This window comes from Lemur catta, chromosome 10 (assembly GCF_020740605.2).
Source record: "Lemur catta isolate mLemCat1 chromosome 10, mLemCat1.pri, whole genome shotgun sequence".
Taxonomy (NCBI): domain Eukaryota; kingdom Metazoa; phylum Chordata; class Mammalia; order Primates; family Lemuridae; genus Lemur; species Lemur catta.
This window is the reverse complement of record NC_059137.1, coordinates 66,552,407-66,579,250: the sequence shown is the minus strand read 5'-3', so window position 1 is coordinate 66,579,250 and position 26,844 is coordinate 66,552,407. Positions and strand designations below refer to the sequence as shown.

Below are 26,844 nucleotides of genomic sequence, written 5' to 3'. Positions count from 1 at the left end.
ATTCCCAGACTTGACAAGCCCAGTGAAATAGCAGTGAAACCAGGACTTGACAAGGAAAAATTGTGACACAGGAAAAAGACATTCAAAGCTGGCAGGAAGCAAAGGGTTCTGACTTCCTTCTCAGTACCAAGCCACATCCTACCAAATTGCAAGCCCCTAAATGCCATTTCTGGACTATCAGAGGACTTGGCAAGTTCATTTGGATGCCCCCTAAATGGCAGAACAGAGGGACAAAGGAAGAAGATACTAAGATACTAGGGCTCTGGTTTAGGCATTATTTTACTAGAACAGAATCCAGGTAACTCTTCAGAACCACCTTAAAGAGCAACAATAAGATAGCCCCGTCAGAAGACACTGTGTTGTTTCCCAAAGACTCTTCTTTACCTGGGGCTCTGGCCGTAGATTATTTAGAACTGGAAGCAGTACAGGGCTTGATTACAGACAGAAACTTATTTGCTTACTAATCATCTCTTCCAATTAATGCTAAGCTGACTTGTAGGCCAGGTAAGTATAACATAATTAAGGGCTCGTATTTAAACCTCTCAAGTCACTCTCATAATTCTCTTCCAGTTTTCCCTTGCTATTTACTCTGCTTATTAGATCAGGTTGAGTGCTTTATTATAGTTTTCATATGATTTAGGTAATTACTCCTAGCCCTCATTCTTGCACTTAAAGCTCTAACTATTGAGTCTGCCAGGATGAAAGCCTTATTCTCTGAGCACTGTGGGTGTGGGGAGAGAGAGGCTGGGGGAAGCTAAGTGGGGACACCAGGCAGGGGGAGGCTGTCAGCAGCATAGCATGTAGCCTTATGCTCTTATAATACTCTGGGATTGAATTTGAAATTTTAAAAATTGTCTATCTTTGCATTATGCAGATTTGATCTGAGAATCATCATTGACTGACACACACCGAATAGGAAATTAAATGAATCCCAATCACAAACCAAAATAGCTGATCAGGAGAATAAAGCTAACCAAGCAGCTTTACATATGCATAGTAAGGTTTTTGAGAGGCTTTGTAATTGCTCCCTTGATTTCCAATTTTCACCTTGTAATCTCAAGGCCACTGAATTGGCAGTGTCTTTGGAAGGCCTTTCTGAAACTGAGAATAAAACAAATTTATCACTTATATTTCTGATCCTAATCATAGATTTCTGAAGAAGAAGGAAGAACCAATTCTCTTCCAAGAAACCATCCCATTTCTTTGCCTCTAGAATATTTTATGCTAAATAATTCTGATAGAAAATTCATAGGGTATACCCTAGGATCTGTTCCTATGCTCACTGAAGTTTTATATTATTTCTAAATCTCCAGCTTTGGCTTGTCAGCATCCCCTGTGAGTACCTGGTATCTAACTTTGAGAAATTGCAAAAACAATGTGGAGTAAATTACAATAGCACTTTTGCTTCCAAAGTATTGTGGGTCATCAAACTAGGAATTTAATAACAGTGAATGTAATTCCAAATTTTTTTTTCTGGGGAGATTTCATATCTATCAAACCATCATAAGCATTAAACTCCCACTGCAAAACAAAAGGCTTCATGGGCTTAAAAAGCTGGTATAAGCAAAATTGTCTTAGCAGTCTGATATGACATATTCTTCTTGGCCACTGATTTAATTACAAGTGCTCATTTTAAATGTGACTATAAAGAACTAGAAAATGAAATGGTGCTTGTCACCATTTTCTCAACAAAAAGGAAAATGAGACAAATTTCCAACTATAGGCTTGGGAGAAAGGTATTAAAAATACCTTTAAAATAGATTTAGCAATGGTAGTTCCATTATTTAAAACACTACTTAACAAATGCCAAGTGACCATTTCCAAGAATTAAAGGTGGCTTTGCAGCATAAGGAAGAGGACTTGTCCTTTAACACTTCCAAGAGTGTAGCCAGATTTATGGTTCTACAATTCTTTTACATTTTCATTAAAACATTTTCATGAAGACGTTTTCGTTAAAACAGCTGGACAAAATTACATGGGTTAAAATTTAGGGCTAAAGAGATGGCTGATGAATTAACAAAGCTAAATTGCTCTAGAAAAAGTCAAGTTCAAAATGCCTAAGGAAGATTATTATTATTTGTTTCTCAATGAAACAGCCCCCGTCTGTTCCAAGTAGTAATGGCTGTTCTCCACCCTCCAGCCTTTGCCCGCTGGGGGTATGGTGAAGAGGAGAGGATTCTGCCTGGCTTGTGACTCCTCTGTGAGCTCCAAGTTTAGTGCAGAGTGAGGCCATAATAAAGTTGAATTCTGCTTTGATAGGTGAGTAGTGACATTTCTAACGATGAAGCAATAAGATTGGCTTTAGTAAAAAACGCAGTAAGCAAAAAAACCTTTGGCATTAGGCAGAGCAAAAATGCAGGAGTTTTAGTTATTGGAGCCCTCTGCCATTTGAATGAAAGAAAATCTGTTTGCTATTACCAGTCTCACAGAATTTCATTTCTAAGTTTGTTGTTTGGAACTCAAAATATGTTTTCTCATGAAAACCATGCTGATGCATTGGCCTCCAAAGCACCTAAGGATAGATAAAATAGTACAGTTTCAACTAGAGCTAGTCTCTATTTTATACAGAACATTCTTAAGATGCTATTCTAAATGTCATTAGCACATCCCAGGGGCTTCCTGCTGCCAAGCAGAGGCTCTAATGATAGAAGGGGAAGAGAGTAGATAATTCCAGGCATAGGTAACTTATTTGAATTCAGTTTATCTCCTGAAATGATAAATTGGCGAACTAAAGGCCTATGGGTGAAGCAAGGATTAGGTAGCCCAAGCTGGGTAATTTTGTAAAGATAAACACCTGTACTAGTCACTCCCCAGATACTCCGAATTGAGAAACAAAGGGCTATTTTGAAAGGAATACCAGTTAAAGAGCTAAAGGCAATTTACTTGGACTTGTTGTACACAGGAGTCATATAAAATGTGAATGTAACCTTCATCTAATTTGCATTTGTTGTTTTTTGTGCCATACCTGGTGTGTTCTACAAGTTAATCCACAGTGTCCTGTGGGGTGGTCAGGATCACTCCCATGTAACAAGAGAGGCTGCTCAAATTGGCCAAATGGCTTACGATGCCACTCTCTGATGCTAGAGCGTGAGGCTGCACATGTCTGGAAAATCTCTAAATAAAAGCACTACATCAGAGTAATGCCTACGTGACAAAATTTAGTATGCCCATTAGGAAGCGTTGTTATTTGTAAGGTGATCCCTTAGCAATTAATAGACTCACAAGTGACAGTCAAAATTGCTTCTTTTGACAACCAAAGTAGCTCCTAATGTGCAATCACATGGACTTACTTAGCAGGAATTTATTAATTGCTCTGGGCACAACCATTTATGCGTGTGAAGCTGCTGATTCAGCACATAGGTTAACTGGTGTATTAAAGTACCTGAAGAGGTTACTGAAGCACCTGATTTTTATGGGTATAAAATATGATTTAAAATTGAATTCTTCAGATAGTCTCAAAGTGTTGCTTTATCCCTTGGCAATTATTCTCTTATCTCCAAAACCATTTATTTAAGTTGCTAAACAATCACAACCAAAAAAGAAAAAAGTAGCAAATGGATTCATTTAAATACTTTATTTTATCTTGCTTTTTATTCCCTAAGAGAAGAGCACCATAAATCACAAATAATGGGCGACATCCAAGGGCCAGAGCCACCCATGTCTGTGTTATTTGCCAGCTTCTGGGTAGTTAGATGTGGCCTATAGGTAATCAAATGTTCCTTTCTATATTAATTAGTCCTGATCAAAAGGAGTTAGTTATGGCAGATACCTTGAATAGCTTATCAATTGCTGTACTTTTACATTTATAGGGCCTGGGTAATTCTTCCATTATTTCCTCAATTTTCCTTTGATTTTCATGTAAAATATGGAGCATTCTTTCTTTGACTCAATAGCAAACACAAGACATACCACTTGGGATGTTTGCTCTGGGGAAGAGTTACAATTCTCGCTGCTCACGTGGTCCCTTAGAAATGCAGAACCTCAAGCCCCACCTAAGACCTATTGAATTAGAACCTGCATTTTTCAACAAGGTCCCCAGGTGAGTTCTGTGCACATTAAAGTTTGAGAAGCACAGCGCAATCTAGAGCTAATAGGAATTTTAATAATATAGCTTTAATAATGGATTAAATAATTATTGGATAACTAGCTCTGAGATCCCAGTCCCTCACTACCATGTCGGGTTCGAATCAGCCTGGTTATGCTAACTCCAACAGCAGGGGCAGGAGATTTCACAATGACCCAGTGGCCAGTTAAATGCTTTCGAATTCTCGGTCTATTGCAAGGCTTTCACACACCAACAGTCATGCACATGTATTCAGCATACACAGGCAGAAATAAGAGAGAGGGGGGAAGACCCACAGGAATAGCTCAGGAGACCAGCCGCAGCCTGATGAACTGGCAGGCTGCCAGTGGGGAGGAGGCCTCAGAATTCTCATGGGCGGAGCTTCTGCAGGTGTCTTGGCCATGGTCAACTTCTTTGCTCTTGTTATGGCCCTCCACAGGAGTGTCCACAGTCATTACCTCAGCCACCTTTTGGCTTCACTTTGCTGTTGGGTCTCAGGTGCCTGGCCACAGCAGGGGTCACCTTATCACCTCAGTCCATTACACATACATTTACCACTTTGGGGGATGAGCAGTTTCACTGTGGCTGAGTCACTTGTCAGATTAGTAAGTGACTACATTTTGAGACATTTCAGATCGCAAAACGTTATTACATATCACTCGCCCTCCCTGGGTCTCTGTGTCCTCTTCTATAAAGCCCAAGAATGGAACTAGGTGATCTCTAGAGACCTGTGATTGCTGAGCTCTCTAAGCTCCTTTTTATTTCCAAGATTGTAACTACTTCATAGCCAGTGCTGAAAGCTTACAAAAAAAACGTGGTCAAGTCAACCACGGTCCCTCCCCTCAAAGATTTAGCAACATGGGGAGATCGAACTGACTCATGGGAGAAACAACCAGGAAAAAAACTACCACCCTGGGCTTCATGAAGAGTTATACTGCATCAGCAAGAGCTTGCATTCTCAGAGGTCATGTCAGATGAAACAAAAACCTTTGAAAGACAAGAATGATTTCTGTAGATGAAAGGGAAGAGACTGGATTATCCAGGACTTGGGGAAGCACTGGCCAAATGCAGAGAGACGTGGGGAAAAACCTCTGAGTGGGTCGGATAATTCCAAATTATAGGGGAGCCCGATGGCCATAATGGGGAGTTTACATCTGATGGAAGGATTTGAGTTGAGAAATAATATGATCAAAAAGGGACTGGAGAAAGAATCTGCCTATTGGCATCTCATAGAGAAGTTAGTAGGAGGCCACTGCAGTAATTCAAACTGACATTTTAGGAAGGAGATGTATCCTTGACATGGCAACTGAAGGGACAGAGGGAAGGGGCTGGTTGAAAGCACCATTTTGAAAAGTGGATCCTTAGGACTTGGAGACTGACTGGTCAGAGGTAAAGGAAAAGAGGAAATACACAAGGAGAGAGGCTTTTACATCTTTGAGGTCAAGAGACAGGGCTGTGGAGTCAGATGGACCTGGGCTGCGAGTACCGTCATCACCCTGGCCAGCAGAGTGACCTTGAGAGCATGAGCGAGCCTTTAGCATGAATTGTAATCTCCCTTCACACTATGTGAGTTAATAATGTCTATCCAGGTATTAACTATGGCTCTGAATCTCACCTTGCTTACCCAGCTAAATGAAATGTACAGACAGGGATACTAAGTGGAGAATTTGGGGGTTCCAGAAGCCACAATCATAACTACTTTTCTTGTTTTTCAAAATATTATACTGTTTTCACATATGCATTCTCTAATTATTGAAACTACCTCTATACAATCCTTCAGAAATGGTAGAAATTGCTGAAATATTGCAAGGGGCAAATAATTTATACTTTAGATGCTTTCCTAGATTTAAGAAAAGTGTAATTTATATCTCACCTTAGAAGAATATCCGTCCTTATTAATTGGGGTTTTCTTAGTGATACATTAAAGTTGGTGAGTAAGAGAACAGTAACTTGACATGCAATTTCTTACCATTTCTCACACTAAGCATCCTGGTTTGTACAGGTTGGAAGTCTGTGAGTCCCAGTTCTACTTTATTTCATTAAATATCCCTTTCTGAAATTAGTCAGATGATATAAATTCAATTCAGCAGGGCACCCAAAATTTAACTACTCAAGTAGCTGAACTACACTACTCAAGTAGTAGTGTATTCACACGAAAAAAAATCTTATTCTTTCATCTTTTTCTTGAACGACTTTATTGAGGTTTGATTGACTTACAAAAACTATTCATAAGTGACCTATGCAACTTGATAAATTTGGTGATAAGTACACACCTGTGAAACCATCACCACAATCAAGGACATAAATGTATCCGCCACCTCTAAAAGTTTTCTATTGCCCCTTTAATTAATTAATCATTATTTCTTTCTTTATTCTCTGATAGCTTTATCTAGATATTTGTCTTACAAAGAGCCACTCAATTAAGAGGAAAAAAAAAAAAGAAACTTTTATTTAAGAAACACAGTGTTTGCCTCCAATACTGTCATATCCTCTCTCCAGACCCAAGGCTTGCATGGCCCAAAAGTACTCATTGTTGAGTATTCTGTTGATAGATATCTGAAAATTCTTGCTTTCTGAATGAGAGTTTGTACACAAAATATGCCATTTTTCATATTGTAAAAGCTAGTTAAATTCTATTGATATAATATACTTAGCTAAAACTGCCAACATTTACTCTTTCCATTCTAGAACCAGTTTTTGCTAGAAAACTCAATACAGAACCTGTTGTACTGGATTCCAACACTTTGGATTCCTGGTGTATGCATATAGGAAACTTTAGCTCTTTGATGTCTTCTGATTATGCAGTTTATTAAGCTGCTTTCATATTTTATGTTTTCTTGCCTCATGTTTCAGCTAAATACGTTGCAAATGTGCTTTAACAAAAGAGTAGACAAATAATTTTTGAGGCTTTGCAACAAAGGGGTCTGCCAGACCCAAAAATATAGCAATAATTTTCATTTCCTGGATAATCTTATTTATTTATACATCCAGAAGCATGTTTGTATGATTACCTGCAAGTCTTGTTCTTTTTGTGGTTATGCTACTTCAACATTAATACTTAACAAATTCCAGAGTTAATCAATACCTTTCTTTTCTCTCGCATACAACACACAGACTTAAAAATGCTGTAATTCTGAATGGAACTATCAAATTTATATGTTGTACTGTCCAGTGTTTTAGTTCTACCACTTTCTACAATAAATTAGATGTTATTGTTATCATTTTATATTATACACTAATGCTTTTCTAGATTTCCCATGTATTAACTAATATTTTAGTTTTCTATCGTACCTTATATCCCAGATCATCCATTTGGGGTCATGTAAGTTCTGCCTGCTATATATACTTTAAATCTTTCTTCAGTGAAATCTGCCAGAGGTAAACCCTCTCAGTTTTGGCAGTCTGAAAATGTCTATAATTTGCTCTCATTTTTGAAAGATATTTTTGCTGAATATAGAATTCTAAATGACAGATAATTTCTCCTGACATACTGAAGATCCTGCTTCTGGCATTCACGGTTGCTTCAATCTAATCACTGTCTTTTTTTCTAGCTACTTTTGAGGGGTTTTCCTCCCTTTGGGGTTATCTATGATGTGCTGGTGTGCAGGGTTTCTGTTTATTTATCCTGCTTGGGATTTATTGAATTTTTTGGATCTGAGAATTGGTATCTTTCAATAATTCTAAGAAATACTTGGCCAATATCGCTTCAAAATTGGCCTCTTTCCCATTATCTCTTTCATTTATATCTAGAATTCTGATTATCTTCTCTAAGATTCTACATTTTCCTTTTATGTTATTAACTCCTTGGTTTTTCTAGGCTGCATTTTTGTTTATTTTCTGGATGCATTGTTGGTATGTCTGATCTTTTAGTCTAATTTATCCATTGTAATTTTTGTTTAAATTGTTACAGTTTAATTTCTAGAAATTCTGCTTGGTTCTTTTTCAAATGCATGTGGTCATTCCTTACAGTTTCTTGTTTCTGATTCATATATTCAATAATCTCATTTATGGTTTTTTAACATATTAAACATAGCTATTTTATATTTTGTAACTGATCATTTCAGTATCTTTGAAGATCTTATTCTGCTGCCTATTGTTTCTGTTTGTTCTCATTCATGCTGCTTTATTTCCTTGTGTAATTTGTGGTTTTATTTTATTTTTTTTTTACCATGCAATGATGATTATTTCCCCATGGACATTATTTCCAATCTGAATTGATGACACATTCTTCCACAGAGGATTGCGCATTTGCTTCTGCCAATTATCTGGAGCCATTACTCAGCTAGGATCATTTTGTATTAAACATTCTGCTTGACATTTCTCAAACCACACTGATAGTGTAAATGTGAACCAAAACCTGTTTGAGGGCCTGCTTGTGTTAAAAAATAATCAAAGGGGAATTTTTTTGCCCATCCACCCAGAGCCGAGGTTGAGGTAGGCAAATTTCCTTGCTGTCTTCTTTTGTACATCAGACTTATTTATTTATATTTTTCTTCCTTACACTTGAGGGTGGCACCCTTTGAAGTATCTCAGCTTTATGTGGGGTCCCTTATAAAACTCTCCTATGCTGCATAAAGCCATTAAATCAGATGCTCAAGGTCTTCCAGGATTTAGGAGAGACCCTCAGGTGTTGCCTAACCTCCTGAACTTCTAAGCTTCTACTTTGTTTAGGAATCTGAATATTCCCTCTTTTTATGTCAGCTCAGCAACCTAATTCAAAATGATTTCTATATTTGTCCAGTATTTCAGTTGTTTCCAACTTGAAACTGATGTATTTATATAATTAGAGACCTAAATGAGTATCTATGTATATGGTTATAGAGATGTTTATTATTGTATGTATTTATAGTATTTCCTTTATATATGCATATCATAACCTTATTTCCAGTTGCATCTGGTAACACCTTGCTATCTGCTATACACTTCAATTTTTCAACTATTCTACAAGAATATTGGTCCTGCCATTTGTCACTTGTCTTTTTTAAAAGAGATAAAAGAAAACATTTGGTATGCAGTTATTAAGACATGAATAAATATAATTCACTGTTACCTATTTTAAAATCCTCATCACATTATGTAGAATTGTAGAATTTTTCAAATCCTCTCAAAATAATAGGGTCACAGAAACAATTATGTCTGCATCTAGTTGATAAAAGGGAATATTAATATTAGAAACATTTGAACTGTTGCACAAATGTAAAAAGTGTTAAAATATAAACATGATTTCCTTTGAGCAAAGGACTCTATCTGGGAAAAGTTATGCTTGCACTACATTTTAGAAAATCAAATAATTTAAAGTGAATTGTCACAATTTCAAGGAAGCCTTTAAAAATGGTGAATCCCTTTGTCTCATAAAGGCTCTTTTGGTAAAGCAAATGATCCCCCCCTTTTTAAAAAAATCTGATTTTATACGAGACATTTTTGTCAAGTAACTACACATATAGCTGCAATCAATAAAGACAACCAGGCTCAGCCAGCCCTGCCTCATCTCTCTAACCCGTGGCCTTTTTTCTTCTAGTATGTGCGAGTATCTTTCGATACGAAACCTGATCTCCTCCTACACCTGATGACCAAGGAATGGCAATTGGAGCTTCCCAAGCTTCTCATCTCTGTCCATGGGGGCCTGCAGAACTTTGAACTCCAGCCAAAACTCAAGCAAGTCTTTGGAAAAGGGCTCATCAAAGCAGCCATGACAACTGGAGCATGGATATTCACTGGAGGGGTTAACACAGGTAACTGGAAATGGGACACAGACAGGCAACATAAGGCCATGAGAACATTGTGCTTAAGATAAGTTTCTGCTAAGGTTAAATGTATTTATATTTTTCCACCTCATCCCCTACCCATGTCTGTCCATGATGGTTGGTTCTCCTTCGCTCCTTTACCTAAATGGTAATTACACAGTTATTTCTCAAGCAAGAAGAATTACTTACACATAAGAAACAGGTAGGGATATTTAATAGGTGACTATACAGAATTTGTAAACATGACTAATAAAATTTTACAAAATATTTTCAATAGCTCAAGTTGCCATATAAACATTCAATAATTCTTTAAGAAATGACTGTTGCTTCACATTGGAAGCCCTGCCTCTGTTCTTTAGGCAATTTCAAGTTTGATGCCAAATAGAATAGCTTCAATTTTTATAAAATGCTGTTTCCGTCTGGGACATAAACTGTGATGGCAAAGTCTAGGGTATTATGTATTTATTATCTAAAACATTTAATTAGATCATCTCTGCACCAGTAGAAGACTCACCTCACTCTGAATTCCAAAGAGTTTTTCTTATCTGCCAAATGAGTTTCTGTATTGTGATACAGGCATAGTGTCAAATCAATTCTTACAAACCCACTTGCAGTTAAGTGCTTATCTGCAGAGCATTATTAACGTGCAACAGATAATGTAATGAATGCCTGTAAATGTTTTGGCCCTATTTCCCCAGCCTGAGTCCAAAGTGCCAATTGGACGTGTAAAAGTAGTGTTGCAGTAAGTTAGGGCAAACTTGTTACAGGGCTTAAAGTCTGCACATGTAGACATATTTGGAGTTAGTGGGATATTCTGAACATAATTCTGCACCAACTAGTTTTAATAACATGTTATCTCAATGTTGTTTATTTTCTTGTTTGTAGTTGGGATCATGTTTAAGTAAGACCTTCATTGAGAATTCTCCTAAATGCCTAGAATTGGTGAACATTCAGCACACAGCTACATAGGCACCTTTCGGCAGTGAAGTCTGCAGGCTGGCCATGCTCAACATTGTTATGTGAAATCCTGACTCAGTCTGTAAACTGACATGATCTTAGAATGGCCTCTCAGCTCTTTACTGTTCATCCTGTAGTAATCGAATATCTACAGAGCAATTTTCTTTCAATGACTGTTGAAGTATTGGGCTCCATGCTTTACTCTCAGCTAAGTAGGCATCAGCTACCTGTGATTACTGTCTTTTGCTTTCCTGTCATATAGACACCAACTCAAAGGATTCTATGGGTTCGAAAGAAATTCTTACCAGTCTTCTATTTCTAGGAACTTGAAACATTAATTATTATTTTTCCTTCTTTTATGAAATGAATTCAATATCTAAAGAAGAAAGCATAGCCTAAATACTGTAAACCGGAGAGTTCACCTCTGCCTCATTCCAGGCTTAGTGTTCAGCCCAATATCCAAAGTGAGGTTCTTATGATAGGATGCTGAGGTTAGGTAAGAGGCAATGACGGAATTGTGCAGGCAGAGGGGCATACCATGAAGTTCAACTTCTTGCCCTGGGCTGGCCCTTAGAGGAGTTTTGTACATCAACAGGAATCAATTTAACATAATTTTCACAGCTTTACTCTCTCAGGGTTTTGTTTTTTTTTGTTTTTGTTTTGTTTTGTTTTGTTTTTTTACCAGGACTCTCACTTAGAAGATTCATGGATAAGCTAATAAGTGAAAATGATATTCTTCCTAACACTCCTAGCATAGCTCAACATGGATTAGTGGCTGTTTACACTATTTTGTTATTTGATTTTTAAAAGAAGGTTCTTTCTGTTGGATGTTATGAATATTTCAGAACTGAGTTATTTAAATATGTATGTCTGTTCCCATGATTACATTGCCTGGCGTGTTTTGTGTGGTCAGTTAGTTCAGAGCACAGTGTCTGAGCCTTTCCTCTGGGATAGCCCCTGAGACACAGGAAAATGAGGCAGACACTGACCCTCCAACCCTCCCCTCAAGGAGTTTTACTATTAGAAGAGACATCTTCACATGCAGATGAATCACTGCAGAATATGTTAGGAGACATATTGAGCTATGCAAAATATGCAAACTGTAACATGTTCAAATGGAGAAAAAAATCAAATCCAACTCAACATTCATATAGGAGATGGCACTGGGTATACATTTTTCCATGAGGAATGGGGTGGAATTTTGATAAGCAGAAACATCTTTTCTTCGAGAATATATCTTTTAAGTCTCCTATAAAAATGACCATTTAAGAGGAAGGTTAAAAGATTAGAAATGGCATATTTTTTAAATGGCCTATAAAAAGGTAAGAGGTAGGTCGCTTACCATCTTGTAAACTGAATTTTCTCACTTTTAACTATGACAGGGAAAGCCATTTTGACAGAAGAGGAAAACAATTAGAAAGATGAAGATTAACAGGGGCATCTATATATTTTTAACATAAATTATCCACAGAATAGGCCAATATTTTCTTTATAAGTAGGGTCTTCACATTATGTGTCCATAAATAGGAAGATGAAAGAAAGGTTTACAAACTGAGCTAAGTAACTAGACTATTTGAATGACCCTAACTCATACACAAACTGTGGTGTAAATTTAATATTATATGTGCTGCTTTTCACGTGATACAGTCAAGGAATTGGTTCTTAGCCATACTAATGAATCATTATGCTTATTATATAAGAAAGTATTCTCTAAAGAATTGTATTTGGGTTTTTTTATAGACATTGGATGCTTTTTATTTTTTCATATAAATCAGAATATGCAATGCATATTCATATACAAGTCTGGCAAATGCATCTTGCATTATAACCACAGGTTTGTGTTCTCTCCTAAATATATGTAGTTTGCATAGAAATGTGTCAAAATTTTATATTCAATGCATTTGACCTTGGGAGAAATAGTTACCACAATTTCCTTTAGAACAATGGAAAGGTACTTGCTTTAAAAAATAAAATTAACCCTCCTCTCTTTCCTCTTAGGTGTTATTCGTCATGTTGGGGACGCCTTGAAGGATCACGCATCCAAGTCTCGAGGGAAGATATGCACCATAGGTATTGCTCCCTGGGGAATTGTGGAAAACCAGGAGGACCTGATTGGAAGAGATGTAAGTCCTGGGAGCTGTCCCTTTCCATGACTTCTCCTAGAGGGGTTATCGGAAGAGTAAAGTAAAATTGACATTCAAAATGTGCATATTACAGTACTCTTTTAGTTCCTACCTCCCCAAATGAAACTTGGTTTATTGGCAAACTACTCATTTTCCAAAATTTATCTATGTGAGCTCCATGTCAATTTTTAGGTCAAGAAAGGTCCAAAGTAAGACTTATCAACTACTTCCTCTCTTCTTGAATCACGTAGTGGTCTTTCTTCACCCATCAAATCCTGCAAGTGCTCTTGATGTGGTTATATGAAGATTGATTGATACCATATAATATATGGCAATGTGAACGCAACAAGGCCTCTCCTCACTCCAGGGCTCCAGCTTCTTTACTTACCCTTCACCTAGCTCAGGAGAGCTGCACAGAGAGATTCTTTCCATTCATGATCTTGGCTTCCCTGATAGGCTTTCTTCTGCTAAATGCTTGGGTGAGGAGTGGGCATAGTTGGATTCTTTATTTCCCACTCTGGAGCTCTCAAAAGCCCTTAGCCAAAGTTAGCAAAGTGCTAGACTTTATTTCCTACCCTGATGTCCATAGCCACATAGCCAATCAATCAACAACTTTGCCAGAAACCAAGAGAACTTGGTCCCATTTTTTCTGAGCCATCATCTCATTTCTGTTCTTACAGGGATCTCTCTTTAAAAACAAAAAAACAAACAAACAAAAAAACAAACAGGTTATTACCAACTTACCTTAAAGAGTTTTTCTCTCCTATTAACCATCAGACTTTTTCTTCTGTATAACTCTTCTCAAAATTTTATTGGTAAGAATTATAGTTATACTATGTAAACAGATTTCCATACTTTATTTTCTTCTTTTTCCCTAATATGTTTAGCAATTAATTATCATTGTTCTCCACATCAGATCAACATAGTTTTTCCTTCCCAATCAAGGCCTGCCATAGAACATAGCCAATGTGTTAAGTGGTTTTTTCAAGTTCTTTCCTATCTGAGCCAAAAAGTCAAAAAAATAAAAGAGGCTAAGAATTAACTGATTTCAAACTGCTTCTATTATGATGAAATACAATGTAACCATCTTATTTCAATCTAACACAATAGATGCAGTTTTTAAAAATGCGATACAAAATACTTTGTATTTAAAAAATGTCATGAAATGCAAGCAGTAGGCAAACACTTTAAATCCTTCAGAAGCTTTATTTTAAGTGATAAGAAATGTCTACATCAATGATACCAAATTATAGGTAGAAACGCTAATTTATCCTGACTACATAGGATAAGGAATGAAATAAGAGTTTTATCAGTGTAATATTGTCTTAATTAAAATTAACTGTTTTATATTACACACAAATTGAATGTCTAAGCAGCAACTTCCAACGTGTTATTATGTAGGCAGACCTGACTGGGAAAGTAAGTGTTTCTAATTTTTTGAAAGTATCTGGGAGTACTAGTCTTTCACAGAATATACTTGGGGTAATACTCGCCTTAGATTCCAAGTTGGCTTTCAAGTTAATTTTGAATGAGAGCAAATATATTAATATTCCTTAAAGAATTAGAATATGCTAAAATGCCTGCAACACCAAAAATAATTTAATAGTGTATTTTGTTAACACATTAAGTTAATTATTTAAAACATTATGATGATTCAGAAGTCATTTTGAAATGTTCACTGCTTCAGGATCTCTATTGTAAACCTGAATTATTATTACTTAATTTGGAGGAGGGAGGCCGTTTCGGAACCTTCTCATTCAGATGAACTATGAATTAATGACAGCTGATAATTTCTTTATTCAAGATAAGAGTAACCAAATAATTACCTTAGTTGCCTAAGCATTTGCAAAGAATGCTGGCCTCCTGCCTTTTGTGTTATTTTGTTTGTTCATCTTATAACTCTTATATGATTGCAGAAAGACAGACTTCTATTACATTCACTTACCTTGCTAAATTGGAAGATTCATGATTCTTTTCCTCCAGTTCCAAGTTTTTCTCTGATTTCACCTTCTTCTCGTGCTCCTCTTTTTTCCTCTCCTTTTCTTTCTCCTATTTACTTCTTCCCAGTTGTATGCCATTGGAAACTCATGCATGCCCATGGGTCTTAGTGACATTTTCTGACTTCCCAACTAAAAATGCTCTTGATCCTAGCACAGAGGGCAGAAAAACTGTTCAGTAAATGTGTACTTTCATCATCCCTGTTCCTGGGGGTCTAATAAAGGCAAACCATGGCTCACAAAGAACCAGGTGAGCCATCAGAGAGATCATCATGAAAAGGAAATGAACGTGGCAGGTTGTAGAGAGCACAGAAAAAACAGTTGTATTTTAGTTCTTCAGTAAACCTTTGACCAAGATCTATTGACTTTTGACCACTCAGGTATCTTCTTCTCCCAAAATTGGGAAATTAGAATACAATTTCTCAGGCTCTTGTGTGATTAGAGTTTGTTTTTTAAGTTATAAATTACTCGGAGCAAAAGTACTGTTTTAGGTATATAGGATTTATGATGTGGTTTGAGGTAAGTTTTTATACGTGTTCATTCTTCTAATGTGATAGTTATAAAGTAGCATGATGCTAGGTTGCCATAAAAAGAGGTATTTAAATAACACGGTGGTGGTTACAGGCAAAAATTCCCCTTAATCATCAAATTAGAATTATTATCTCATAAGTTTCTTAGATAGTAGCAACAATCTTCATAGCTAACTTAATGTAGTGCCTTCTATCTTTTCTCTTTTGTTTTATATACTCAAACTCACATATAATAAATATCGAAAAAGAAACCTTTTAGCATCAGATATCAGATAGGAGAGAAAAAAACAAATGTATTATTAAAAATCTTTACCACTGCAGAATTCTATCAAAATGAAATCATTTGAAAAAATAGAATAGTTGAATTCTTGGTCAAGTCTGTGTGTGTACTCCAGAATAATGTTGAGGAGGTACAAACAAATGTCAAGGGAAATCTAGGAAATGTATTTGAAATAAATATAAATACAAGGATAAAAGAAAGGCTCCATTTCTTACACCTGACATTTTGTCACAGTAGATTTATTTCCAAGCTGATGGAAAATATAAATTATTTTATTTCTGTGGGGTTGGCTCTTGAATGAGCACTTCTGGAAGCTGAACATTCAAGTACTACTAGAATTTTTTTATTTATTGAGAAAATTAGTAGGTACAGCAATTGCTATTCATCTTAATCCCTTTAGAATGGCACTAGAGAGGCGGATACTAGTCCTAAACATAAAAAGGAGAATTTACTCGCCCTCAGATCCGCTTCTAGATATTCTGAGGCATTCTCTTCCCTTTGAGTCTTATCTCATATAGCTGGACTTCAAGTTACTTGAGGGCAGAACACATATCTTTGGATTCTCAGCCCCCAACTTAGAGCCTTACACTTAGTAGGGACTCAATAACTATTGATAAAGATAGATTTGAAATGATAAAATCCAGGTTACAGAGAAAATAAACATTATGGAAATACTAATCTTACCTAGTTCACAACTTCATCTATAATCATATTCCCAAGCTACATTATACTATTGTGACAATAGTGGGGACATTTTTAAATTAAGCATCTGGATGTAAAATTGTTTTCTTATATGGCAACTCAAGGAGGGAGGTGGATGGTGAGGTATCAGCCTACTGGGTGTGGAGGCAAAGCAGGTGGAATGGGAACATGCCTTTTTGTAAAGCCTTTGGCAGATGGATGATCTAGCCAGCTGAGTGACAGAACTAGCCCTGATGCTTTAAATTTAAATATCTTCCACTCTGTTTAACCAAACCCTCCTTTTCTCAATTAATAGATAAAAACAACAGACTTTGATAAGGAATAATGCTATGAATACTGACATGGTAATCATTTTTTTTTCTGCCACTTAGACTTGAAAACATGTACTGTTTCAGTTATTCTTATCACTCCACCTCTGTGATTTCTCCATATTATCTCTATGGTCCTTTTCCTCTATTACTATCCATAATCCTACACTTCCATCAAATTTAGCTCAAGGCTTGCTTCTACCAAGATGTCTTCCTAGATGAACTTCACCCGTAATCTCATATCCCTGACTGTAATTCTCCCACAACTGTCTTCTTTCCCAACTGTGTCAGCTTGTTCAGGCTGCTATAACAAAATACCATAGACTACAGGGTTTATAAACCACAGAAATTTAATTTTCACAGTTCTGGGGGCTAGACAGCACTTTCTTGCTCTGTCCTCACATGGCAGAAAGGGCAAGGGATCTTTCTGGGGTTTCTTTCATAAGCATACTAATCCCATTCATGAGAGCTCCACCCTCATGACCTAATCACCTCCCAAAAGTGCCACCTCCTAACACTGTCACCTTGGAGGTTAGGATTTCAACATATGAATTTGGGGGGAGTGTGTATATACATACATTCAGTCCATTGCACCAACTTAATTAAAAACTCCCCCCAAGGCCGGGCGCGGTGGCTCACGCCTGTAATCCTAACACTCTGGGAGGCCGAGGCGGGTGGATCGCTCGAGGTCAGGAGTTCGAGACCAGCCTGAGCAAGAGCGAGACCCCGTCTCTACTAAAAATAGAAAGAAATTATCTGGCCAACTAAAATATATATAGAAAAAATGAGCCGGGCATGGTGGCGCATGCCTGTAGTCCCAGCTACCCGGGAGGCTGAGTCAGTAGGATTGCTTAAGCCCAGGAGTTTGAGGTTGCTGTGAGCTAGGCTGACGCCACGGCACTCACTCTAGCCCGGGCAACAAAGCGAGACTCTGTCTCAAACAATAAAAAAAATAAAAAAATAACAAAATAAAACTCCCCCCAAAACAGAGATAGAATTGTTTCTTGTTAACCCCTATTGTAATACTTTGTATAAATATGACACATTGACATGCCACTTAAAGTCTATAAAATTAGATTTCTTCATCTCTGGATATAAAAACACTTGCTCCATCTTCATGCAACTTCTATGAGCATAATTGTAATAATAGTAATTGTAATTTATTGAACTCTTATTTATGTTCTATGATTGCATATATTAGCCTTATAAGGTATTATTATACCCCTTTATAGTTGAATAAACTGAACAAGAATGAGAACCAAGATCCAACTGTCTCCAAAACCTATTCTCTCAAATATTAGTATGTCAAGTAAGATATAAGAAAATATTCAACAATATTATGTTTTTATTGTGGGTGGAGATATTGGCAAATATCTTACATCTATAAATTGGACTCCAAAATAGACTCAATAAATGATCAGAGCCCTTTTCTTTGTCCCTAGAGAATCTTGACCTGGCTAGATGATTATGAAAGTATCAACAGTGTAAAGCCAAGAAAGAACTTCCAATGAAATATAATTTTCATGGGACACATTTTAAATTTAGATCTCCTACTTTAGAAAACAATCTGATCAGATTTATGTCAGGTAATTGAATAATTTCTAAAGCCTTTATCATTTGTCTTTTCCAAAAGCTTGACTAACAAGACACATACCAATTTAAGCATCCAGACACAATCCCAAGAAAAAGCACTTTTCATTTTAACTTGAGGATGGAAATTGTGTTTGGGTAGATTTCCAACACATCATCTTATGTGGTTATTAAATTATTTTCACATTTGATGATATCTTCAACTTTCCCTAAACTATAGATTTATTTCTTCAACTTTCATAATCTTTAAGAGTCCCTATGTTTAATTGGAAAGTGCTCTTTTGATGCCTTCTTTATGTTTCAAGCCAAGAAACATCAAGTTCAATAATACGACTGATTGCTAATTTGGATGTAGTTATCAAGTAAATACATTTGTCACTTATTTCTGAGTCAAGCCAAAGATGACTTCATATTGTAAGCTCAGAACACTTACCAATAGTGGCCCTGGCGTGGGATTTTTTTTGTATTTTTATGATTGGATTAGATAAGATGTATCTGGGGGTATAAGAGAAAAAGTCCAGAGATAAGGAGACCTGCCCAAATCTGTCATGGTTATGCAGGAGAGAGCCAATGCCTGCTGAGCCCGGACCACACTCCTGTTCCGGGCTAACTGCCGTGGCAGCAGTTACATTCACTTACAGGGGGAATGCAGTTTTGGTGAAGACAATGGTGAGTCTGGATTTGGGCATGTTGACTTTGAATTTCCTTCGAGATATCTGCATGAAAATGTCTGGCAGGCCAGCGAGCATCTTAGGTCAGTGAGTCTATAAGATAGAAGCTTAGAAGCAAGATCTGGCTATGCACATAAATGTGGAAGGTATCTCCTATAGATGGCAATAAAGGCCCTCATGGTGGATGGAATCACCACAGTAGAGTGTACAGAGTGAGGAAAAGAAGGTCCTACACCTGGCTCCTGGGGATCCCCAACCTTTAGTGGATGAGCAGAAGACAAGCAGCCTGCAAAGGAGACCAAAGAAATGTCTGAGACGTAGGAGCAAGGCCAGAAAGAAGCAGGAAAGCCAAGGGAAGAATCCTTCAGAAGGACTGAGAAGGGCAATGCCAAAGACTACTGAGAGGCTTAAGAAAGACAATGTTACCTAGGAGCACCCATCCATCCCATCAAGATGGACATCATCAACACTGTTGGTCAAAGCTGTGTCAGAACAACCATGAGGAGGCATGCACGCTTCTATGGGATGAGGAGGGAGAAGACATGGAGAAGCAGAGACAAACCTTTCAGAGATTTGGCCATGACAGGGAGCAGACATATGGGTAGCCAGAGGGAGCCATCATTGGAGGCATTTTTTTTTCTTTAAGATGAGGAGACTCTCGGGTTTGTTGATGTGTTGGTGGTAGAAAGGGGCATGGGGATAAAGAGGAGACCACTGATGACAAGTCCTCGAAGGGCTGTGAGGTGATGGGTCCAGAGCCAAGGAGAGGTTAACCCCAGGTACACTTGTAACTGAAGGAGAAGAGGAAAGAATACACGTGCAGAGGGTTGGTGTCAGGATGTTGAAGGAGCTTTAGCCTGGAAGTTTATTGTTTATCACTAAAATAGTAATAATAACAATAACTACACCAACAACAATAATATCAACACTTTTGTAGAGCTCACTAATGTCAGCACCCTTCTAAGCACTTTTGCATAAACAAACTCATTTAATTCTCACAATAGCACTCAGAAGTTGACATTTTTTTTAGTATTACTATCATCCTCCCCATTTTTAAAACTAAACACTAAGAGATGAAGTAACTTGCCCAGTGTTCCATGACTAGCAAAGGATGTTACTGGGATTTAAAACTAGGCCACGAGCTCCAAAGACCATATCCTTATCTATTACCAAGACTGATTCTTTATAATAATAACAGCTCTCATTTATTTGGGTTCATACTTCATTGCTCTATGAGTTTTATATCTCAGTTAATCCTTACAATAGTTAATTAGGTGATTATAATTATTATTATTCTCTATCTACATATGAAGATGCTGAGACATGGAGGATAAATAACTTTCACAGGGTCACCCGACTGGCAAGTGTGTAGGAGCAGGGGTCAGATCACGTACCAAAGGGAGAAGGGATGGTGTTCGGGTGTGAGGAGAGTTAGTCACCATGGCAACGGAACAGAAACCGGAACTGATCAGAGCCCTGGAAAGGAATGACAGGCAGCACAGAGAACCCAAGCAGGGCAGGGTAGGGGGGCTGGGGGCCATGAAATTATGATGCATCAACCTGTCCAGAATAAAGGAGAGATGATACATTTTGAAGCCTTAAAGAAGGAAGATAATAATACACTATTGTGATAGTTATCTATTGCTGTGTAAAAAAAAGTTACCCCAAACTTAATGGCTCAAACAACAAATGTTGATTATCTCACAGTTTCTGAGGGGCAGGGATGTGTGAGCGGCTTATCTGGGTGGTTCTGGCTTGGGGTCCTCCCTGAGGTCACACACAGTCAAGATGGCAGTTTGGGCAGCAGCATCCAAAGGACCAAATGGGGTTACAGCACCCTCTTCCAAGATGACTCACTCATAGCTGTTGGTAGGAGTTCTTGGCCGTGTGGAACTCTTCATACGGCTGCTATATATTGTCTTCACAGCATGCCAGCTTCCCCCAGAGTAAGAGATCTGCGACAGCACTAAGAGGAACCCTTTTATGACCTAGTTTTAGAAGTCATCTACCAGCACTTCTGTTTTATTCTATCCCTTAGAAGTGAGTCACCGAATCCAACCTAGACTAAGGGAAGAGTTTCAAAGAATTTCTGAACATTGGTACCTGGTAAGTTCTAGAGGAAGAGTAGCCTCTGTTGAGAACTCAAGAGCCTGTTTCCGCTGCCAGTGGGTCTTGTCGCTGAATGGTCCAGGGTTCTGCTCAGGATGGGACAGAGGGAGTGAGTCCATGCGAGTGCAAAGTCTGAAATGAGGACTGTGCTGCTCTCTGCCACGCACAAATTGAGGACACATTTTCAAAGTGCTGCAGAAAGACGTAATTGTTTCTCCCATGGATTTTAGTGGGAGTCACACAGCTAAAGTATTGGGCGCTCTTTGGAAATGGATGCCTGGGTTTGCTGGTTTCTTGTTTGAATTGCTCATCTGGGTTTCCACATGAGCCTCCTTTCTACCTACACTTACAGCTGAGCTGCCTGAATAGGAAATAATCAGCCAGCATCCCTGCTGGCTCAAGGCCTCTCTGTGATTATGAAGACACACAGAGCCTTTCTTTTTTTCATTCCATTCTCTCAGTCCCCATGTTCCTTTATCTCAGACACAGAGGTTGCTTCCCACTTCTCAGCGGTATCCCCTCTTCCCTTCCAGAAATGGATGCCTGATCCTCAGAAAACCTCGCCACTCCTTTTGTTTCTCTTTCTCCAAAGCACAACCCCATTCTGCTGCCGGCTGGTGCTTTCTCTGACCTCTGCATACATACAGTTCTAGATGAATCATCTGGAAATAATCTGATCAGCTGTCAGAAGGATTTTAATGCCCAGCTGAGCCACTGGCAAAAATGTCCAACAGCAAAACCAACCATAATATCCTCTATAAATTTAAAATCAGACTGGATCCTCAGTCTTCCCTCTAATGTACCCTGGCCTGTAAAGGAATTTAAGATCTACATGTGGTTTACATGAGTGTGGTAAGTGGGGCAAATCTGGCCAAGACACCTCACCTTTCTGAACCCCTATGGCTCCTGCTATAAAATAAGCATGAAATGGATTAATCCATGGGAAATTGTCTATCACAATGCCTGGCATGCAATAAGTGGTCAATAAATGCTAATTTTCTTCCAGCCTAAATTAAAACCATGGTGCTATTAGGAGAGAAAAAATAACTCTTTGGGCCACTTGCCAGGGGCATGTTGATATACAACTCATTAGGTAGCGGTATTGCAGAAGTCCCGTGATTGATGGCACAGAAACCTGATTTAGTCCAGTTCAATTTTGTTCAGAAAGGAGTGCTTAGTGACCCACCTGCCTTTTCATTGTAGAAAGTACCATAAAATCGAAGAGACTCAGGATATGAGAGTACTACTTTTTTTTTTTTACTTTTTTTCTTTTTTTTTTTTTTTTTGTAGCTAACACCCATGGAAGCACATGGAAGGTCATTGTTCTGCAGGAACTTAAAAAGAACAAATGTACTTTTTAACACAAGCTGTCCAGGTTCAATTTTAGTGGTAGAAAGCCATCAGAAATTACAGTCAAGTCTTCTATTTTATAGATAAGAAAACTATTGTCCAAAATGTTTCTTTCAATGAGCATATTTTGAACATTTATTATGAGATATTATCTAGATGTGTGATTATGTATCTCCTTAAGCCAACACAATATTTACTGCATACTGTATTTCATCAAGAGATTCTTGATGAGTGAGTAAAGGAAGGAGTAAATGAATTCAGAAACTTGCTCCAGGTCACGAATTAGTAACTAGGGGAACTAGACCTAGAGCCCCCCTCCCCATCTCCTGACTTCCTGCTTAGTACTCCTGGGTGAGCCCAGAACATGCATGAAAATATCTAGGAAAATTCAAGCAGGTGTCTTAGATTAGTTTCTGAATCACTGATCTAAGCCCATCCAGGAAGCATAAACGCAGCACCCTGGCACCAGCACATGAAGGACATTCAGTTTTCCATAGTTCAGTGTCTCTGAGTCAATCCCTTCCCTGACAATGGTGACGTCCTACTAATGCCTTATATAAAAGGGACTTTATCTCCGAGAACCCCTTAAATAGCCCTCATTTCACGTTGCAGGGATTCTTTGTTTAAAAGTCAAGGGATACCGAGGCCTTGGAACCAGAATTTTGTCAGTCAGCCAGTACTAAGTGGTATACCATGGATTACTAAATGAAGAATTCTCTCATTTATCTTTAGGGACAAGAAAGGGAGACACAACATCATTACTTAGAGGTGTTCTGTCCCATGGTAATCAGAGAGTACTAAGTGCCTAAAATCCATTTCTAAGCAAATTTCTCTTCTAAGTATAGATACTACTATATTTACAAATCATGAAAACTCACCTGATAAAGGCCTTTCAGACATCATTCAGCCTTTCTCAACTCAGGTTCCTTACCTGAACTACAAAACACAGAAAATAATTTGAGTGACTGTCCTATATTCTTAGGAGAGATAGTGATGCATTACATGCAATGGATGCTCCAGGGCACTAGGACTTAATTTTCTCAGGAAACCGTGTCTGAGAAACATGCTACAGTAATCCAATATACCTACAAACTGTGAATATGTCACACCTGTTCTTACTCACCACCCCCTTGCACACACACGCACTCTTCCAAAAAAGTTGCCCTCTTTTTATGAGCTCTTAACAATGAAAATGGTTGCATTACCTCCAGAATTTCTCCAGAGAAAGTTAAAAATTCATTTGTATTCATGTTATAGGAAGACATTATTTTTTTCTATTTGGGAAACATAACAGGAAGATCAGCAAATCTTTTGTAGATATGCAAATATAACTCAAACAAAAATAGACTGCTGGTGTGTTTGTGATGAAGAAGACTAAATGGATTTTGTAGGCAAGTTAGACCAAATTGCATTCCTCTGAAGTATTTGGGGAGTTATTTCTAACTTTGCAGTTAATCCGCATATAGTTCCAGACCATCACCCTCTTAGATGCTTGGGAGGACATGGCAAAGAAAAAACACTTTGTATATTTGGCCAACAGATTGCTGATTTTTTTTTTCTCTTTACTTGCATTGATTTAAATCTCTTGGGTAAAACAAAAGTCACTGTTTATCTCATTATCATTTCAGTTTGATCAGTAGTTTGCAACCGGAAAATCAGCTTGGAGTCGGTAAAACTAGAATAGAGCTAGAAAAGGAATTAATATTAATATTTATAAAGTGCCTACTAGAAGCCAGGCATGGTGCCAGGTACTTTGCACATATAATCCCAACTAATCCCCATTAGGTAAGCGGTTTTATCATTTCCCTTTTGGAAATCAAAAAAGTGAGAGATTCACACAGCCATTAAAAGAACTGGGATTCAAACAAGTTTCTAAGATTCATATGTTCAGGATTGTTCCAGGATTCAGCACGTCTTCCTCCAATAATAACTGAAAAATAAAATGGGGCATTTTATTTATTTTTCAGATTTATATCCCCTATTATTCAGCAGACAAACTCTCTGCCAATATATGACCACCTTTAACTTGCCTTCATATAAGATCAAAAGAAATGAGGATCAGTGAGGTGAAGAAATTAAAATTCATGAATGATACTGTAAATTTGACCTTCTTGCCATGACTGACTCAGATGTGCAGTGTTCCCAAAGAGCGGCTGAGCTATGTTTCACGAGAAAAGAAGGTCAAAGTCAGAAGACGGAAGCACCAATGTCCTTGGAATCCAGTAATGGAGGAAACAGATACTGTATATAGAACACAGATTATTTAATGATCTTTTATTCTCAGATACATCAGCTTGGGCCAGAATCCTTTTCATTCCTTTATTTGTTTAAAAATTTCACTTTCACTGATAGTCTTTATGTAGGTTCCTAGGAATTAAAAAACATGCACTCGTGTCTTAGCCAGCACAGATGTCTGGGGTGCACTATCACACACACTTTTTCTCCTCTAGAAAATCCACTGTTCTCTGCCTTTCACAAACTGCTTTGGGTCTTCCCCCTCCTTCACGTGGAGTCTTGTGGGAACTGTTATTAGAAAAGAGAGAACAGTAACTAAAGTGTTTTCTTTTGTCCAAAATCACAATGCAGAAGCACTTTAAGAGTAGGAGAAAGTCCTTCTGCTAGGCCTTTTTCAGTAAAGCATTAATATTTATTAACTTGCACTCTGCTGTAGAATGAATGTTTTATGATCAAAAATGAGTAGCAACAAAATAGGAAATTCAACCACAAGAAACCAGTGATAGAGAACTCAGTATGGGATTAGCAAACCACTGTCTCTATATTTTAGGGGACTCTAAATGCACTCATCTAGACAAAGGAGTAATTGATGACTGCTCCATGCAATTACTAGAGGCAATAATCAAAAAGTTATGGGCTTCCTTTATCAATAAAAGCCAACTAAAATAAAGCTATGAATTAACGTTATAGTAATGCCACATTGACAAATGGGGCACATATTGATAGGACTGAAGACTATTTCAAATCTCAGAATTATACACACATTTTATATTTTAATTAGACCAATTCCCAAACAATTCAGAAAAGAGGATTTTTTTTTTTCAGTTTTGAACAAAAGTGTGTCTATCTCAAGTTTGCCTATTCATTCATTCACTATTTATTGAGTAGGTTTTATTTGCCAGGCACATAGAAACGTCAGAGTTTTGAATCAGCATCAAAGTCTAAAAAATGACTTATATGAGATCTTAACTATTGAAGAATGCCCTTACTAAATCACTTTGTAATTCCTTTAACAAACTATTCAATCTTACCATAGCTTTTCATAGTGAGTTATTACATACTGAAAAAGAGCAAGAGCATCTCAACTCTATAATTAATGTACACACTGCACAATGGCACAGAAGTAAAAACCCAGTAGCATTTCTGTCCTGTCAGTTTTGATGATTCAGTACAGTGATAGCTATACTGAGACCAAATAACAATGAGCCTACTGAATGTTCCCTTTTCATAGTTTTGAGTGAAGTTCCTACCTGAATATTTTAGGAGTAGATTTCCAACACATCGTCTTATGTTTCTATTGGGTCTAAGCAGTGCAAGATAGGGAACTGAACATAGATTTGGGGATCAGCCAGACCTGACCGTGAATTCTGGTTGTATGTGTAGTAAACTCTTGGAAAACTTACCTTACCTTTCCATTTCTTAGTTTCTTCATCTATAAAATGAACATAACATCATCTACTTTGCAGGATTGTTGCAAAGAATATTGATAATGTGTATAAAGCAACTAGCTCACAATAGGTATTGCATTTCTTTTTATACCAAAACTGTGAAAGACCACACTGAAATTGCTCTATTTTAGGTAGCGTAATTCACCATGAATTACACAACAACAAAAAAGGTAGAATGAGACGGAGGTGAACAGTTTGGGCCTGATTCATATTTGTCTCATGAGACAATTATTTGGCAATCAAGATTTCCATTTAAATGGGATATCTAATAAGAGCAGTGTTGATTTTGAATAATGGACCTTCAGAGTACTGAATGGGTTTGAGAGAAAAGATCACATTACCTACACTGTTCTCTAGAATCATGACTGTTCTGCTGTGCCCATTAAAGTATAGACATGGTAGGGAATGGAAAGAAACAAAATAACTAGATTTAAAAATTATTTGGGGTTCTTTAGCAAATAAAACATTAACTTCAATATGAAACAATCATTGCCATGCCAGTTTTTGAGTACAGTGAAAGCACCAACTCTATTTTCTGAATAAATAAATATTCCTTTAAGCATAGTCTTACTTCAAATGAAAATTTACCATAAATCTTGCTTCTATCCCAAAGCAATACCAGGAAGAGGACGTAGACTATAGCTGCACCATACCAAAAAACGATGTTCTTTCTCTCTTTCCTCTGTCTGATTTTCTTTTTCATATTTTGTTTTCTTTTCTCTGACTTCTGCCTCTTC

At 37.5% G+C, this 26,844-nt stretch overlaps 1 protein-coding gene across 2 annotated transcripts in view; it reads left to right on the top strand.

The window, feature by feature from the left end:
• The window catches only part of TRPM3 (transient receptor potential cation channel subfamily M member 3), a 504,274-nt gene that overhangs the window by 242,709 nt on the left and 234,721 nt on the right, over positions 1-26,844 (top strand). For both annotated transcript variants that reach the window (XM_045563926.1, XM_045563925.1), the window contains exons 4-5: positions 9,582-9,795; positions 12,763-12,887. In XM_045563926.1, coding sequence (XP_045419882.1) covers positions 9,582-9,795; positions 12,763-12,887 — 339 coding nt within the window. The remainder of the gene's footprint in view (positions 1-9,581; positions 9,796-12,762; positions 12,888-26,844) is intronic.